This window comes from Dufourea novaeangliae, unplaced genomic scaffold, assembly GCF_001272555.1.
Source record: "Dufourea novaeangliae isolate 0120121106 unplaced genomic scaffold, ASM127255v1 scaffold362, whole genome shotgun sequence".
NCBI lineage: Eukaryota > Metazoa > Arthropoda > Insecta > Hymenoptera > Halictidae > Dufourea > Dufourea novaeangliae.
Genome location: NW_015374231.1, coordinates 64,062 through 80,918, shown reverse-complemented (window position 1 = coordinate 80,918; position 16,857 = coordinate 64,062). Strand labels below are relative to the sequence as shown.

General features: G+C 43.4%; 1 protein-coding gene across 1 annotated transcript in view; it reads right to left on the bottom strand.

The window, feature by feature from the left end:
- Positions 1 to 433: 433 nt before the first annotated feature.
- Positions 434 to 16,857, bottom strand: part of LOC107192405 — a 73,584-nt gene continuing 57,160 nt past the window's right edge. Inside the window, exons 3-4 of the mRNA XM_015581649.1 lie at positions 3,675 to 3,732; positions 434 to 635 (exon numbers count right to left, since the gene is read on the bottom strand). Coding sequence (XP_015437135.1) covers positions 499 to 635; positions 3,675 to 3,732 — 195 coding nt within the window. The 3' untranslated portion in view covers positions 434 to 498. The remainder of the gene's footprint in view (positions 636 to 3,674; positions 3,733 to 16,857) is intronic.

Sequence of the window (16,857 nt, the reverse complement as noted above, 5' to 3'; positions counted from 1 at the left end):
AAAGATACGAATATAGATTTCCTAGATCAAGTTAAGTCTTCAGATCCAGCGAGCCCCAAATCCCCACCGAAAAGTCTTTTAAGGACGACTAATATCGCGAGAAGAAAAGGAAACGAGGATAGAAATTCAGATCTTTCGGATGAAATTAGGTCTTCCAGGATAATCCAGATCCTCTGAAAAAAAATTCTGAGCCAAACTGAAGGTCCTCGAGATAGAATTTGAATCTTCCTCGAAAAGTCCATCTCGAGTTCCCTAAAAAAAAATGAATCACTGGGGAGTCGACCGTGTCTTTCTTGATTGTGATTTTCATTTCTTTTTCGTTCAGTGTTCGACGGGCGACAACCGTCGACTCGTCAGCGTCCAGTCAGCAAGATGGCCAGCCCCTGATCAGGCGTGAACGTTGTCGGTGCACGGCGCAACGTTCGCCTGACCTTGTTCTCGCGTTCGATGGATCCCGGTGCTTCCGTTCGCGGGTATTTCGTCGCTTCTAGCGACGTATTAGCCACGAATGGTCCGCCCGACCAGAAGAACGGTCATCGCGACCACGACGACGACCAAGACGCTGCTCGACGTCAACGAGGGCCCGGAATTGCATCCGTCTTGCTGGCAACAGTACGTTCTCGTGCTCCAGGCCTCTGAAACAAAATGCCCCATTGATGATTAACGATCAGAGGATCATCGAACACGGTTGAAAATTTACAGATCAGGACAAACAGTACAGTACTAGTACAGCCTTTCGCAAACAAACGTGTGAGTCACTGCATGCCTGATCACATATTGATTTATACTACTGAAATTGTAGTTAATTCAACCTGTACCTAACCAATTCTGCGTAATTGTTATTCAAATGACATCTGGCCTTAAATGTAAATCTACAATCAGTCAATAATACAGTATAATAATTCGACGACTGATCATTCAGTGTTTATACTACTCAGTTTTGTGAAACAATGGTATTGTACCATTTTCCGTATTGAGGAAGCAGTTATCGTTACAGCTGCACTTACGTCTTTTGTTTCTAGTCACGAGAGAAATTTCAAAGAGAAGGGAAATTGCTCGGAATTGCATTCATCCCCATAGAACCTTCATCCGCAGCACATTTGATATACCGAAACCCTTCCCAGAAGAAATTTCCGTCGGCTCCTTCCGACCTTTCCTCTATTTACACACATGAAATATTCACGATGGCTGCGGGGATGCCCTCAAAGACACGACTCCCTTAACTATTGAAAAAGTTAATTTTCGTGGTGAATTGTCGGAGTAAGCAAAGTCACGTGGACGGGCGAGAGTTATAAATCTCAGATGTTCATGCATAAAAAATTCTTTCTCTCTCTCCATGGAATACTTTCTCAGCTTCTTTTCGGCTTTACTTCTCGGCTGTGAGGAACAATTCGAGGGATCGATCTTACCCTCGTTACGAATGAGAAAGTCGACCTGGCGCGGATCCCCTAAACGAGCGTAAGAAAATAGAGGGGAACGTAGCAGCAGCCAAAAGGTAGAAAATAAATCTGCAGGAACCAGCTGAAGAATGGAGAAACGAGGAACAGCAGCTACGTGGAGAAACAACTTCAGGCTTTCTATTGGTCCTAGATCGACTTCCAGACAGTTTCTTCGTCGGTTGGATAATTCTCGAAATTGGAACATTCGGCAAATTCACGGAGATACGGAGTGGAAGGCGTGGAGAATGGAAATTCGGATGGTAATTGAATTAGAAACAGGGGGAATCCGGTAAAAGGAAGAGTTACGAGGACTAATCCGTGAAAACAGGATCGACGAGGAAAAAATTTAACACATTGACTGGCAACACGTACACTCCATTGTATGAGAGGGGGCGGGGGGTATGTGGGATTACAAAAGTTTCCTGGGATTTTCGGTTCGAAAGCGGAACTAGCGTCGTGACGCCCCGTGCTCGTCGCTCGTTTTTCCAGGACATTTTGCATGAGTCGTTCCCGTTCGATAAGAAGTGTTCGGAGTTCACGGGCTCTTTAACTTTCTTCCGGGTCCCCGATGGTCGTCAGTTATCCCGGACGCCGGACGGAAACGGGCTTTAACGACACTCGACTTTAATGGAAGAAATCGCTGGGAAGGGGAGGAGGTGGGGTTGCTCGCTAACGAATTTTCTGAGCGTTCTATCCACCGCCACTAGGAGCAATTCCTTTAATTGCCGTCATTTCGACCAAAGGAGGATGCTCCCTCGTTGCCTCGAAGATCTTCAGAAGTAGGGGCGAACATGTACGGATGTAAGCAGTACAAGACAGCTACTAATGTAGTATGGATCCACGGTTAATCGAGTAATTGGCGGAGGTCAGAATTCGGGGTAAGCCAGTAGTGTAAGCTTGGGTAAGGTCAGACCGGTAGTTCAAGTCTGTGGTAGAGATCCACCTCTGATCGCACAAATGATGTACAGATCTAACTAGAATCCTATTTTAATCGATCCACTCGAATATGTCGAAGATCAACATTGTTTTTTAAAATGCAATCGTATATTTTTTAATAGACTACTTGATGCTGCTCGTTATTCCCTAGATAAAGTACTAAGTCATTTATGGCGAATTTAAAAGTAAACATTACACCTGGAGACTTTTCCTTGTAAGTCGAAACCTAACAGTAGTATAGGTCCGACTATCGTCAGACTACCTGGATAAATCATACCCTATCCATTGAATCGTTATTAATACAGTCACATTCAGGAACCAACATACCAGCTACCTGCTTTCTCAATAGCAGAACATTGCTACAAGATCGGTTCAGAAAAGCATGTACGTTCCACTTTGCCTGGCATAAGAGAGATACTTCGAGGGATGTCCAGAAGGAAGATCCACGAGGAATTTCGGTGAGTTCATTGAGACGATACGGTTTCGCCTGTCGGGTCAAAGGTCCGGGGCGAAAAATCACAAGTCGTTTCATTCCAAACCAGACAGAGGAAGAGCGATAGAGAGAGGAAGTGGAGACTGCTCCAATTTCTACACGATGTAGGTACCATTCGAAGAGGAGCAATTCCAGCGCGGTTCGTGCGGTAAACCGCGTGTACGCGATTCGACGTAGCCGCGCGTGCAACTCGGATTTCAAAGCTTCGGCTGCTGCCGGATCGACGTCTTTGAGGCGAGGGGAAGGGGATGGGCGGCTCTTCGATTCGCCAGGAATCTTGCCTTTCACCGAAATCGCGTTCGGCCTTACGCGATACTCGAAAGAAGTTCCGAGGTGGATTCAATTCCTCCCCTTTTTATCGCACTGATACGCGGATCCCACTGTCGGAGAATCGTCGGAGTTTCGCGTGTGTTGTACATTTTCGAAGGAAGATACGCGAACAATCGAAATGGTTACTTCGACCTCCTTTCGTTCCCATTTAAATTCATCCGCTGTAATATCATTTTTCCTCCTCAATTGCACAGGCATAACGTTTCTTCCAGCTAGTCCGTGATACTACTTGTTTAGTTATCTATTGACTTGTACTACTTGTTTGAGAAAATATTAGCCCCTGGTGTTTGCTCGATAAATAAGGCTACTACTAAATAATTTTTTCTTTGCGTCCAGTTTCGCGACATTAACCCATCAAATTCAATATTTGTATAAACATCCGCAGTTTAATAATTAGAGTAATCTCGTTCATATCGTTCGATCTCTACTGTAATGGTTAACATTGACAAAGTCAGTGAAAGTAAAAAGATGCTCACCCTTTTCCACACACGTCGGCACGCAGTCCCGCACTGTCGACCCCTCGCTCACGTATTTCTGAAACAGACAGAACCACATATCTTGTAAAACACTGAGATATTAATCCATATTTAATGTTAAGTAGAATACAAATAGTTCAAACTTGTACAGTGCAGAAGACACTTGAAATCGATTCTTCAATCGAATTACCATGTAATATTCCGTGTAAGAGAGCTGATTGCAAATAGAAAACGGAAAAGGAGATGGTTTGAAGTTCCAAAGAAGATATCGGAATAGATATCAGAGGGGAAAACGGGACAGAAACGAGTACAAGGGCTATCCAGATTTAATAGAAAAATCAATTTTCCGCCGGTTCCGTCGGATTGAAACAGCGGAAGTCTTGAAATCGACCGCCTCCGCGAAAAGGAGAACAATGATAGCGGTGAAATTTGAATTTATATTGGACCCGACGGTCGTCCGTGATTCTCCGCTGTGCGGTACTTAATTCCGCGGATATTCTCGCCTACGGTGTTTACGTATACATTACATGCATATTCATGCACAGTGACATTTGTCGAAAAAATATGATATCCGGAGGGGTGGCTGGGAAGTATTAAGGGCGAGCTTTGGATGGTAACGAACAACCGTGGAGATTTACATCGTGCGAGGATATTTTCACCTCAACTCGAATCGAGACATGGAAATAGATAGAGGATCCTAAATAAATGGAGGAACAAGATAAATCTGAATCATCTCACAACTAAAAAAATATCGAAGATACAATTGATATTCATGATTTAGACCCGAGTCGAATAAACCGTTGACCTATTCCACTTATTCTTTTATTGACACCCTTTCGGCGGCTGACCATGCACGGATCGTCTCTACTTGTCAATTACTTATGCAGTCATTAATAGCTCACCGTTAAAGGGTTAATAGTGAGGATTGTATTGTTCAAACTTGACCCACAAATATGGTAAATTCGCTAGCACAAAAAGATCCTACCTAAATTCCGGATTCTTTGCTCCCCCTATATTCCAAAATTCCTCTTTTCCATGAACAACGATGAAATTCCGATAAAAGTCTCAAGGCGAACGACGTCGTTTCGATTCGCCGCCGGACCAGCCCTCGGGTAACGCAGGTCAATATCAATTTCAATGTTTCCAGAGAAAACATCGAGAACGACTATTCTTTCCCCCGTTGCACATTTTCACGGCGTAGAAATCAGATCGTACAATCGATTCCAGCCGAGTGATTCTCGATTGGGCGACGTTGAACTTCTTAATCGACGCCCTGGTGGCCGGCCGCAGACCGGGTTTCCAACGGGGGATGGAAACAATGGACTAGGACCGGTCGAATTTACATCGAAATCGACTCGCGGCGCCACTTAATTCCTTGGCCCTTTCGTGGCCCAGATTCCAACGTTCATTTATCTTCATTATTCTCTCGTTATGGTCGTCGGTGATCTGGGGATTGACCTGTACTACTTTGTCCGACCGAATATTGACTTGCATCCCTTGACGGACCGCACGTAGAATAACTTAAACCACTTGTTTGGTTGAAACGCTGACCTATATCACTGTCTGATAGAGGAGTGAGCTATATTATTTGTGGACGAAATTTCTAAGTTGTACTACTTGTTGAACTAGACACTACTTCCTTAACTGGTGGATCTACGGACATATATGTCGTATGTAATTTCACTGACTATATATTGACCTACACTTCTTGTCTGATTAACTATTGACCTTCGCTACGTGCCCAAGATTACGCTTAATTCCCGACACTTTCGAACAGCCCCTATTACGCGGCCTTCATTTGTCTTCATTATTCTCTCATTACGTTGTTCTATTCGGCCAGCGTCTACTTTCGCACACGCGACTACTTTACTGTTACCCACCCCTCGGAATCGATCAGTACCTTCGCTCTCGGTTCGTCTGGACAAAGCATGCTAATCGCCACGGAACAATGAATCTCCGGGTCGCGGAGATTTGTTGGTCAGTTCCGTGATCTATGGTATTTGTTCGTCCAAGGAGATGTCCATTTATCGCATTTTGAAACAGTGAATTCTTTTTGTAACGATCTTGATTTTTTTATTGGCTCTATTTAAACTGTCAAAAAACCATAGCTTATAGAGTCTTTAATTACCATTTCGTTTTTTTTCCAGTTACATGTTTCATTTTTTTTATTATTCGTCCGATTTATGTAAACATGTATATATTCGTAATAAATAGTATCTCGTAAATAAAATAAAAAATAGTACTAAAATAAAAGTTGTACAACAGTGGCCTTGGTGAGATAGTATCTGGGTAAAGTAGTATAGCTTTTATTCTCTATGTTCTCGAACAGAGCAACTTATGTAAAAAGTTTCAACCGAAGAAACTTACCTGCCTCGCGATCGTACTGGATACCCTACATACGCGTTACCCGTAGAAATAATTACACTTCTGAAGGTGCCCTTCATGCTCGACAACGACGATCTAAATTACTGATCCGCACGAAAAACATTCATTAATAATGGAACACGTGGCAAAAATATCCTGCCGTGTATTTAACGATCATGATAAGTCACTTATCTGCGCCCATTCGAAAACCCTGAATAAGCATGCGAACAATTCACCGCGAAAGTTTCCTCCAATTCCTTTTTGTCCTGCCAGAGTGACTCACGCGTACTTGCATGCACCAAGTCAGATCCATCATTAATTTGTAGACTCTTGTTTTTTTTTCTTTCTCAGGATAACTAAAATATTTGCTAACAATTCTGATTTCTATGCATATGCATATACACTGTTGTTTGTTGTAATTAAATATGTGGCTTTCTTTATGAACACCAGAACACCGACTATTTGATCGATCTCGATAAATAAAATAATTTCCGTGCCGGTTGAAAATTTGTGAATTTAACGCAAACCAGGAATACGGCTTAATTCTTCGATGGTAGTTTATATGACTGCCCCAGCGGCGATTTATCGAAATGTTGAACGCGTGTATGCTCGCCCGTATCAAGACACGAGTTCATTTATTTTTTTCCACGCCGCGAGGAAATTCCGTCGTTGTTTCGTGTTTATTCGTAAAAATAATCACCTCGAATTTCACTGTATTCTTCTCGTTTCGTCGCATACTTATTGACAAGTGATCGATTTGTTCGTAAACAATCTGTTACAGGTAGTCTATCGGATTAAATATGGACCGATATTACTTGTCGGACTATAAATTGGCTTATACTAGTTGTTTTGCAGAATAACGGATTCTTACTGACAAAATTTAGGTATTAATCGGCGACTGCATTTGACGCACTTTTAAATGGGCGTTAAATGGTTAAAGCTTGCTCGATCAGGAGTCTGTGGACTTGCTTGATCAACATCAGCCGGATTTTGCACGACGGCGTGAAAGTCTTTCTCTGGCTAGTTACCGTTGAATCCGCAGTTGGCCGAAACCAACGATTATGTTTCACAAAACAAATAGTGATCCGATGAAGTTTTCCCGTGAAGTCTCCCGTATCCGGCTTCGTGGAATTTAAGCCGCTTACTGTTCCAGTTTGGCCAACGGAGGATGAAGGAATTCGGTCTGAATGGAATAATAACGAGGGAAAATAATAGGACGGGATGGGAACCGGACCGAAACTAATGCTTTTGGACTGTTAAAAGGCACTTGATTTACTAATAAGCTTGAGCGATTTTTTCGTATATTTCACGCTTAATAGGGGTGAGATTTTTATATACTTATAGGGATGAGACAAGTAGTATGAGTCAATGATTGATGCAGTAAGTAGTGTATGTCAATAATAATTAGGTAAGTAAAAATGAATTATGCTTGAACGTGTATTTCACTAACACAACTGAAGCTTCAGCAACCGAGTTCACTGAAATTCATAACACGTGCATCAATAAACAAAGTGACCAGGATTTATTTAACACGAACGTGACGATTAAACGGTGCACGCGTTCAGTACACATTTCGCAACGAGAGTGCCTCTGTCATCCGGACTGTTGCGAAAGATTAACAAGACGAATGGCCAGTAGTTTCATGGGAAACCGTGATGAATATCAACGACGAATTTTCTCCGTCGAAAACGGTATTTATTCGTCGACGCGGACGGAATTTTCCTTGCCTGTCTCGCAACGAGGTCTTTTCGTTTCCCATCGTCAACCACGGAGAAGAACCGAAACTCAAGAAAGAGGTGGAAGGAGGAGGCTGATTCCTCGAGCTTCCCTGCACTTAAAGACCCAAGCGGAATTCGAGATGGGAGTATCGATACCTGAGAGAAAGAGAGGACCTGGCACCAATCGTAGCTCCTTATCGTCGCCGCTGGGCGTTGTTCGCAGTGTCTTAAGTGCTTTTCAGCCGACTCGAAAGGCGAGCCGGCTGCTCCGGAAATTGGGGACCGCCTATCAGAAGGGTCACGATTTTATAGGGCCTGGCTTCTTCAGCGACAACTGGCCGTGAAACCCTCGACAATCGGTGCCAGTTACCGCCGCGATTTCGTTACTCCTATAGTATATCGATCGAGATACAAAAGATGATCTATTGTATCAAGTAAAAAAGGAAGGTTGTGCCATTTTAATCAATCAATGATAAATGGTATGTGGATCAAACAATACTCCAGAAAAATAGTTACCTTTGTCTTCTATTACTTTTACCCGACGATTTAACAACCTTTCCATTCCTTTCGTATCAAAGTTTTTCTCTCCTGTATCTAAAAGGTGATTTAACTCTTTCATTTTCAAGTTATTTAAAATGTTATCAAAGAGTATGCATTTTGTTAGCTGATATTTATACAACCGGAAAGTTTTCGTTATTTCGTCAATTCCATCTAATAATGATTTACGTCAACCGTCTAACGAATGGCTTATACCACTTCATCGATATATCGTTCATCTATACTACTTGCGCACACCTGTCACGTTCCTGTATTACTTGTCGCCCCAAATATTGATCCACGCTACTTTCTTTATTATCATTGGTGTATTTTCTCTACCTGACAAGAGTACACTTTATAACAATGTACGTCCCGTAATGATCGTAGACGTATCGCAGAGCCCATAGAGCGTCCTTGGAACACGTTGCAACGATCTTGTTTACGACGTACATACCAGCGTCTATCTAAAGCCTCCTCCTTCTTCATAGAGGAAGACATCGACCAGGCCAGTTTATCATCGTCATTATCGCTATCGTCGTCGCGATTACGACGCCGTAACCGGGCAAATTCATCGTGTGATGGAGAGACACTCATGGCTGGCGACACAAGATGCAGACTTGAGGCCACCATCGGTGCCAACGAGACGGAAGAGGGCCGATTTTTTCTCTTGCGAAGTGACGAGCGCATTAGAGGGGCGTCGTGTGCGCGCACAGGGTGCATCGAAACTGTTATCGCGATGGTGGTGGTAACCTTCGTGAAAGGACGACCTTAATGGAAATTCTGTGTTTAGAGGGGGGTGTGCAGTTATTTGAACAGTGACAATTTCGACAGACCGAGAAATATGGTCGCAGTTTCAGTGACTTCAACGATTATATTCCAATTCTGGGACGCGGGCGCGGCGTTGATAGTTTCGTCGACGGGGAAATACGTATAATTAATGGGGAAATGCGAGAGAAATACTGTTGCATAAACAATGGCAACTGTATGTTTGTAATACTCATAGAATATATCTTCCAAATTTGGGTTGAATACAAAGTTCGTACATTTTATTCTAAATAAAATCCACTGTTTTGTTTTCACAGAAAGTGACTTATTTAAATAATGATATAATTTCCATTACGTTTTATTACTCTTTCCTGCCGTCCCACGAGTTTTCAAATACCATTTGCGTAAAATTTGTATGGCACAGAGACATCTCACCAAAGACGCAGAAACGTTCCGTTCAACCCAATACTTATTAAACGATCCTGTAACATAGTGCACGTCCAAGAAACTACGGAGTTTCATGTATAGCGCTTGTTGCTCAGGGGTGCAGCTGTGTCTGACCATATACAGTTCTGAACCACTTAAAGCTCGTGGTGCTCCTCGTAATTTATGTACTAAAGAATTCTTTAATATAACACACGTCTTGGAAGTTATAGAAGTACATATACGAAGCCCTGTTGTAAAGGGTCCAGCTGTGTCTAATCACATACGGACCAAATCCACTGGCCACAGCTCCTTTCATCTTAACCAGCTAATACCACGGGGAACTGTAACGCCTTATTAAAGAATACATATAGACAGGGTGGTCGGTGACTGGTGGTATAACCGAAAACGCGTGTATCCAGACCTATGTTTTTTTATCTAGAATCACCCTGTTTGTAATTGTACCACCAGTTACCGACCACCTTGTATATATATTTTTAAACAAATATTCATTTTGTACCACGGCGAGAACTTAATTAAATTCTAACTTCCAGCATCGTTTTACGAATACATTTGTAACGACCCCGTAAGTTTCCGAGCGGTTACACTGTATTATCGCGTTAAGTGATTTGAGAGCCCCATAAAGGATTATAGCGAGGGCCGTGTTTTATGTCGTGGACGCCGGTAATTCGTTAGCATCGAGAACGCCATCCAATGAGGGGCCCAGACCTCGCGACAATTATGGGGAATGGCAACACCTGCCGAGGAATTTATTTTCCGTGCCGGGAGCAATTGCGCGGTTCTTGGAGTGTTCAGCGTTGAATTGCGACCGAATAAATTCTCGAGGGGTGGCGCGGTTGTTCGTGTACCGTGTGCAGGTCTCGTTGAATCGTTTCCGTTGTTGTTTAAGTGCATTGCAGTCCTCGTTTCCCATAAAAATTCTAAAGGAAATCCGACGACAGTAGTAAATACTGTTCCTGTATTTCTATTACTCCCATTACAAGCCAATCCATTTTGATTTCCTTAAATTCGACAACTAGAAAGTTGTCCTTGCAATTCAGGTACTTAAGGAAACAGATTGTAATCCTCGAAAGTACTAGTAGTTCAAGCAATAAGAACGCGACCGATTAATGAAATACATACAGTACATCATCGATGATTGTCTGAAGCTTCCTCGGCACCGAACATTAAATATTTCATGAACTAACTCTATCACTGTGTTAAACTTCATTAAAAAGACAGCGTTACTCCTGGGGACCTCTCTTTATCAGATGATTTACTGTACAAGTTGTCCAGTCGTTTACAATTTCTAGCAGGGATCTCAAGCATTCTACACGAGCGCATTCTAGAAATATTTCTGTAATTCTTTCGTACGTGTTCGCGGTGAACTTCTCGCGCCTTTATCACTTCGTGATAAGGTTGAAAGCAGCGAAGCGTTTCCTCGTTGTTTTCCTGAACCGACAACGCAAAGCGTAGAACGCGTTGGGTATGAAGCGGAAAAAGGATCGCAAAAGACGTCGATCACCGACCAGGATACGCAAACGACTGTTTGGATCGTGCGGTGAAAGGGGTGAACAGGGGGGTGGAGCGATGGGTACAGTTTTATCTGACATGCAAAGGAGAAGAGTGGATTCTATCGATAGGCGCAGTACGAGGATGGAATGGGTGTGGATACCGCTGGGGATGACTTTCTCTAATACGGACTTTGAAATTGAAATGCCTACGACATCGACGGAGAATCGAATTCATGCGATCCTGTCGAGAAGAGTGGTGTGGGGAAGGGTAAGAGGATTCGTCGAATTTTAAGGACGTCAATTTGAGGAGAGCTCTCCCTCCGCTGCATTTCCATTTTATTACATTTTCCAGGTAACAGGAGTCGCGAATAACGAAGATCAGACCTGGCAGACAGAGAGACCGTTCTTTTATGCCTCTGATCGAAATGAATACTGACCTATACTACTGGGCTGACTACATAACGACCTATAAGTATCTAATAGATATAATTAGAGAGATGCGTAGATCGGTATACGATCAGGCAAGGAGACTAGGAGAGAATACATGAGAGAGAGTTGTCTGGCTTTGGAGGCTTAGTTCAATTAACGCCTGCCGCCAGCGGAATCACTTTGGCGTTGAACATTTAACCTTGCCTTTCGTTGTGATACAACCGTGAGACTTATTCTTGTTAATTGTAAGCCACGTAAATCCGCGACCCATGAACCACGGGACAACGATGCGGACGGAAAACGATTTATTATTGCAGCAAGTCGCTGGAATACAAGTACAAAGCAAGAACTGGAATAATTCAGAGAGAAGAACTGATCGAATTGATTGCGCTTGGATTGAATGGAATATAATTTCTCTGCGGCTTGTAACTCAAGCAAGGATATTTTAAGGTAATTAACGTTCTCGGCTGTATTGACATGGCACTGACTCATCCACGCAGTGAAATGTTTACTGGAGAGAACAAAATCGTCTGCATGAAAGCTTTTAAGTACCGTAACTCAGAGATGACGAGGTAAAAGTTGATTCATAGTAGTTATGGTATACGTATGGTCAGAAAAACCTTTTATTTTTGTTTGTCCTGAGATTGTTTCGTTAAGATATGGTATTATTCACTCAAAATGGGGTCACCAGCCACCTACAAGGGTCCATCGAAATCCAAAAGGCCTCGATTGACCTAGAATTGACTGATTGGCAGTAGTTAAGGTGCACCGATTATCAGACAGTCGCGCAGTAGGTAATGACTGACACTGGCAGACAGCGGCAACAGCTTGTCGATAGTTGTAACACGGATACATCGATCGATTGTCGCCCGCTGTTGTACCGTGTCCGGTCGTTCAGTGAAAATGGACAAATTTGGAGAGTACGATAATGTTTCATACTGTACCAATTACTCGGGAACTTTTTATTTTAAAATTTCACGCGGTCTTTTCAACATTTTAAATATGTATTTGAATATTAAACTCAACTGTCGTTATATTTTGTACCCTAAAATAATCTTATCTGCTTAAAACAAACCTAAAAGTTAATTTTATACTCGAAATTCAAAATCAATTTTAAAGGCCCGTAACGTCACAGATTCGCGACAACAGAATTCCAGGAATTCAAGATACGGTGGTTCAATTAATACTTCCTAGCCGTGAAATGTCATCCGAGTTCTGTCGACGTCTCTTCGGTCTCTCCCGTTGTGAGCCATCGAGTGCCGTCGAAACGACGAGTATGCATCGACGTGCGCGAAGTGGCTGCATTGTGAAGCACGGCGAGGGATTCCTATTTGCTAGTTAAAGCGTGTGGCAGCCTCGAGAGGAAATCCTTCAGTACGCTGGGACACGCATCCGAACAACATCTTGCTGAAGGGGGAAACGCCTGGGAATAGACATAGCAGGATCGGAAATGTAAATAAGCCAGGCGAGGATCGAATGACGAAATGCACGTGATTTCGTGGAAACACGACTATTACGTTGCGACGCAGGATTCCAAGAGACACCATTTCTTGATAACACTAGGAGTTGGTTCAGAATTCTCTAAGCTTTACTTCGAAGAGACAGTTCTCCTTTCTCCTTAAAGCCAACCTTTGAGACACGATAGAATCACAAAATGATCCCAAGTTTCGAGCATTAACCGAGAATTTACTGTACTCGCACTTTGTCACCCATAAATTTCGACTCATTAAAAATTTGTTTACCGTTCAATTACTAATGGAAATAATGCATTAACGGGCGCGCAATTTTCGTCGCTCGCACAAAGGAACCGTACAGGGCTAGATCGGAAAGATCAAGAAATGGAAAGATCAGAAGTGAAAAATGAGAACTCGACGATGCCGTTTTTAAACCTACTCCGCAGGAACACGGTGATTAAAATACATCGCGACAGTCTAGTATATTATCCGATGTCTACCATTTATTTCAATTTAACGAAGATAAGGTACTTCGTGATCATCGATCAACCAGGTGATAATCCACTGCTAGTGAGTTCTAATTATCTTGGTCTACCCCCTACGCTGTAAATAGGAAAGAATACGAATCCACGAGAGAGAGCTCTGTCAAAAACAGTCGGACGAATATTCTCTGTTTTTCCATTTTCTTCAGTGCCCTGCTTCTCCCTAATTGGTTCGTTACAGTAGTGGGCAGGTTATACGCGACAGTTTTTTTCTCAGTCATTGCCCCTCGGTTTTGCTTTGAACCCGCATCACTCACAACGAACCGACTTTACTGTTTTATTGTTTCGTTGCAGTTTTTTTCCGTCCGTGGAACGGCCGTTGCGTTTCCTTCAAAACAAAGGAGAGAAAGGAACGAAAGAAATTTGTATGCAGATCCATCTGTTCAAGAAAACTGTCGTGATCTACCACACACTGACCTTTACTGCTTGTCTGACTCAACACAGTCTTCACCACTTATACAATACATTATAGTGAAATGGTTGTATTATTGGATCTTCCTGAATAAATAACGATACATTCCGTGGACGAATTCCCATGGTCCCAACACGTTCGACACTACCGTTGTTTGTTTCGAAAACAGTTTCGAAAGGGCCAGAATAAATTGATGCAGTTCGAAAATCGGTTTCCAAGTTAAATAACAGTTATCGTCCGCCCGGACTGCGCAACTCGTGGACACGAAATTCGTGAAAAATTGAAATTTCCCGGACGCCGTAAAGCCACCGAGGCGCGCTGGGTGGTCGTTCGAGCACTTTGGGAGCGTAACATGCGAAACTCCCCGAGGAAATCGACTACGAAATGTCGATCGTCAGACCGCGACCAGTGTTCGAAGTTTGATCTCGGGCCGGACAGGGGCCAGACACACGGCGGAGGAGGAAGACATTATTGCCTTGGACGGAAGCGTCATGGAAGTGGTTTTTATCAGAAACGTTTGACGGGGATGAAAGCGGTCGTCATCGACCGATAACGCCGAACGCGATGGGCCTTAAAGTGGCTGAAACGTCGCATTCCGTATATTGATGTTGACTCGTGTCGATAAGAATATTTACTCTCCAGTCTCTGGATCGTGTAATGTATCGATAAATAATGTGACAGGGCTTTCCCGCTGGGAGGAAAGATACCGCTTTCAACCTGGCTGAAACACGTTGCGAGAGGTTCACTGAAAGAGGACGATGATTGATCGGACAGTGATGCAGCTCCGTGAAGATTATTGGTCTTTTTTTTTTATTTGAATTTAAGAAAGAAATCTTTCTGTTGGGATTATGGAATCTGTGGGGATACAAATTTTTGTTGGAAAAATGATGTACCTACCATTTGGACTACGTGATACATACACCTATACTACATTTCTGATTCTATAAAATGGACTTTCATTAAACTAAATCCCAAATTTCCAATCTTTTCGACTCTAAAGAATCTAGAGATTTCCTAAATCGTTCTCTGAACCATGAACGAATTTCTGCTTCCAAGAATTATATAGAAGTCTCTCAGAAGTTCAGTAATTCCAACCGAGGAGTAATCAGTATTTGTTGTCCATCCGTAGCCCAGTGTCAAGAAAATCTATTCGAAAGTTCCATCATGTAGACCGAAAGGTAATGATCTAGCCTAGAATTTCAAGCCCGAAAAACTACACCTCCCAACGCGCCTAGCGAATAATTGACATGAACGTTGCCGAATCGCAGGCAGTCGAGCGGCCTGGAAGAATAGAAAGGCAGCTCTTGTCAGGGAAAGCTGTCGGTCGAGTGTTAAATATAGTCAGAACAGCCATTAACCCGTTCCCCTGGTCGGACTGATTCCCAGGCGTATCCATTTCCCCGGCGCGTTCCAGATATCCCCGTTGGCCGTGTCCGTTCCGCGTGGTAACAACGAAACACGACACCGAGAAGATACCCAGCGGTTACTTGAAGACGTCGTCTGACGCCAGATCGTCGGGAAACGTGATACGAAGGAATTCTCTTTTGTCGAGACTGCGACGTCTTAGATACTACACATCCTCACGAGCTAAGTCGGCTTCCCGCAGGGAAAAGACGTCCTACCACTTGGTCTTAAGAGCTACTGAAATTTATGCCAAATGAATATTCGGTTTAACATCTATTTCAGTACTAGAAATAAATTTACCAACTGGTAGTAGACCCTTCTCCTACGCCATTTGTTCTTCTAGTGGAACGCTAGTTTGCACGTCAGTGTACACGTTTCCGTAAGTAGTACAGGTCAGTGTATGGCAACTTCATAAGTGGTACATATCAGCGAGGGATCAGACAAGTAGTTTGCTCATAGGTGTACTTCGGGTCCGCACACTTTAAACACCGTTTTGTCGGCATCTCTGTCTCGCCGAGAAATGATATACAATGTCGATGGTAAAAAGCCTCGGCCCAATATCCCATTCGAACCAATATCCAGGTAATGGATTTTGATAAACGACAAATAACAGTGTTGACGATGCGGTATAGGATCCCTCATAACGTTTCGATCGATGGAACGGCCATTAATCATGGTCGTCGCTGGAAAACGGGCGTAAAAACGGGTGCCAAACGAAGGTACGTCAATGGCGGTCGCGAAAAAGGTGGTCGAACGGTACAGAGAGGAAAATAGACGGAGAGCAGGAATAAGGGGTGAGGGGTATGGACTCAAAGCGGCGCGATTTTCCGGCCGCGAGGCCTTTCCACGCTCCATTTCCCCTGTTTCAATGCATAAAACATTTCGAGCGGGGCGCGATACACCGTCGCCCATCCCGACCACGACGATCCGTTTGAGAGCCGGAAGACGGGGAGAGATATCATTCGCGCGGAAACGTTCCTGTCTCCCTTTACCTTGAGCCCCCTTCGTGGATTTTTCGACGGCGTAGATTTTCCGCATTCGTATTCCGTTTTCAATGCAGTTTCCCGCGTGACAAAGAATCACCTGGTCCAGGTGAGGGCAGAGCGTTTTCGCATTAAAGGATTTCGTAAAATGTCCGGAAGGTGGTACCGTGCAGAGCTTGAAGATATACCCGTGGTCACTTTATATGAAAATATGTTTATCTCACCTGAAACGGATCGCATTTCGGTTTACGTGCATTGCCGCTGACCTGTACTACTTATCCGTCTGAACGTTTCCTCCATCTACTTGTCCCGTGCAGAGAAGGAACAACTTCTGTGTCTATCTCCACTACATAAACAGTGTCTGTACACCGAGATGTTGACATAAACAACTTTCACAGCTCAACGAAAATATTTTTCTCAGGGTATTACTACTACGGTACTCAATATTTCACTCATCATTCCATCTGTCTGACCAAAGACAGACCTAATATACTTGTTTCAACGTTTTACTCGGACGACCGGTTCCCATTCTCCGGCGAGCGGATTCGTTCAGATAGAAACTCAAACACTTTTTACAAACGCATCCGCTAGGCGGATTCCGTACGAAGAGGGGCCACCGGTTGGAAAACACCAGGTGG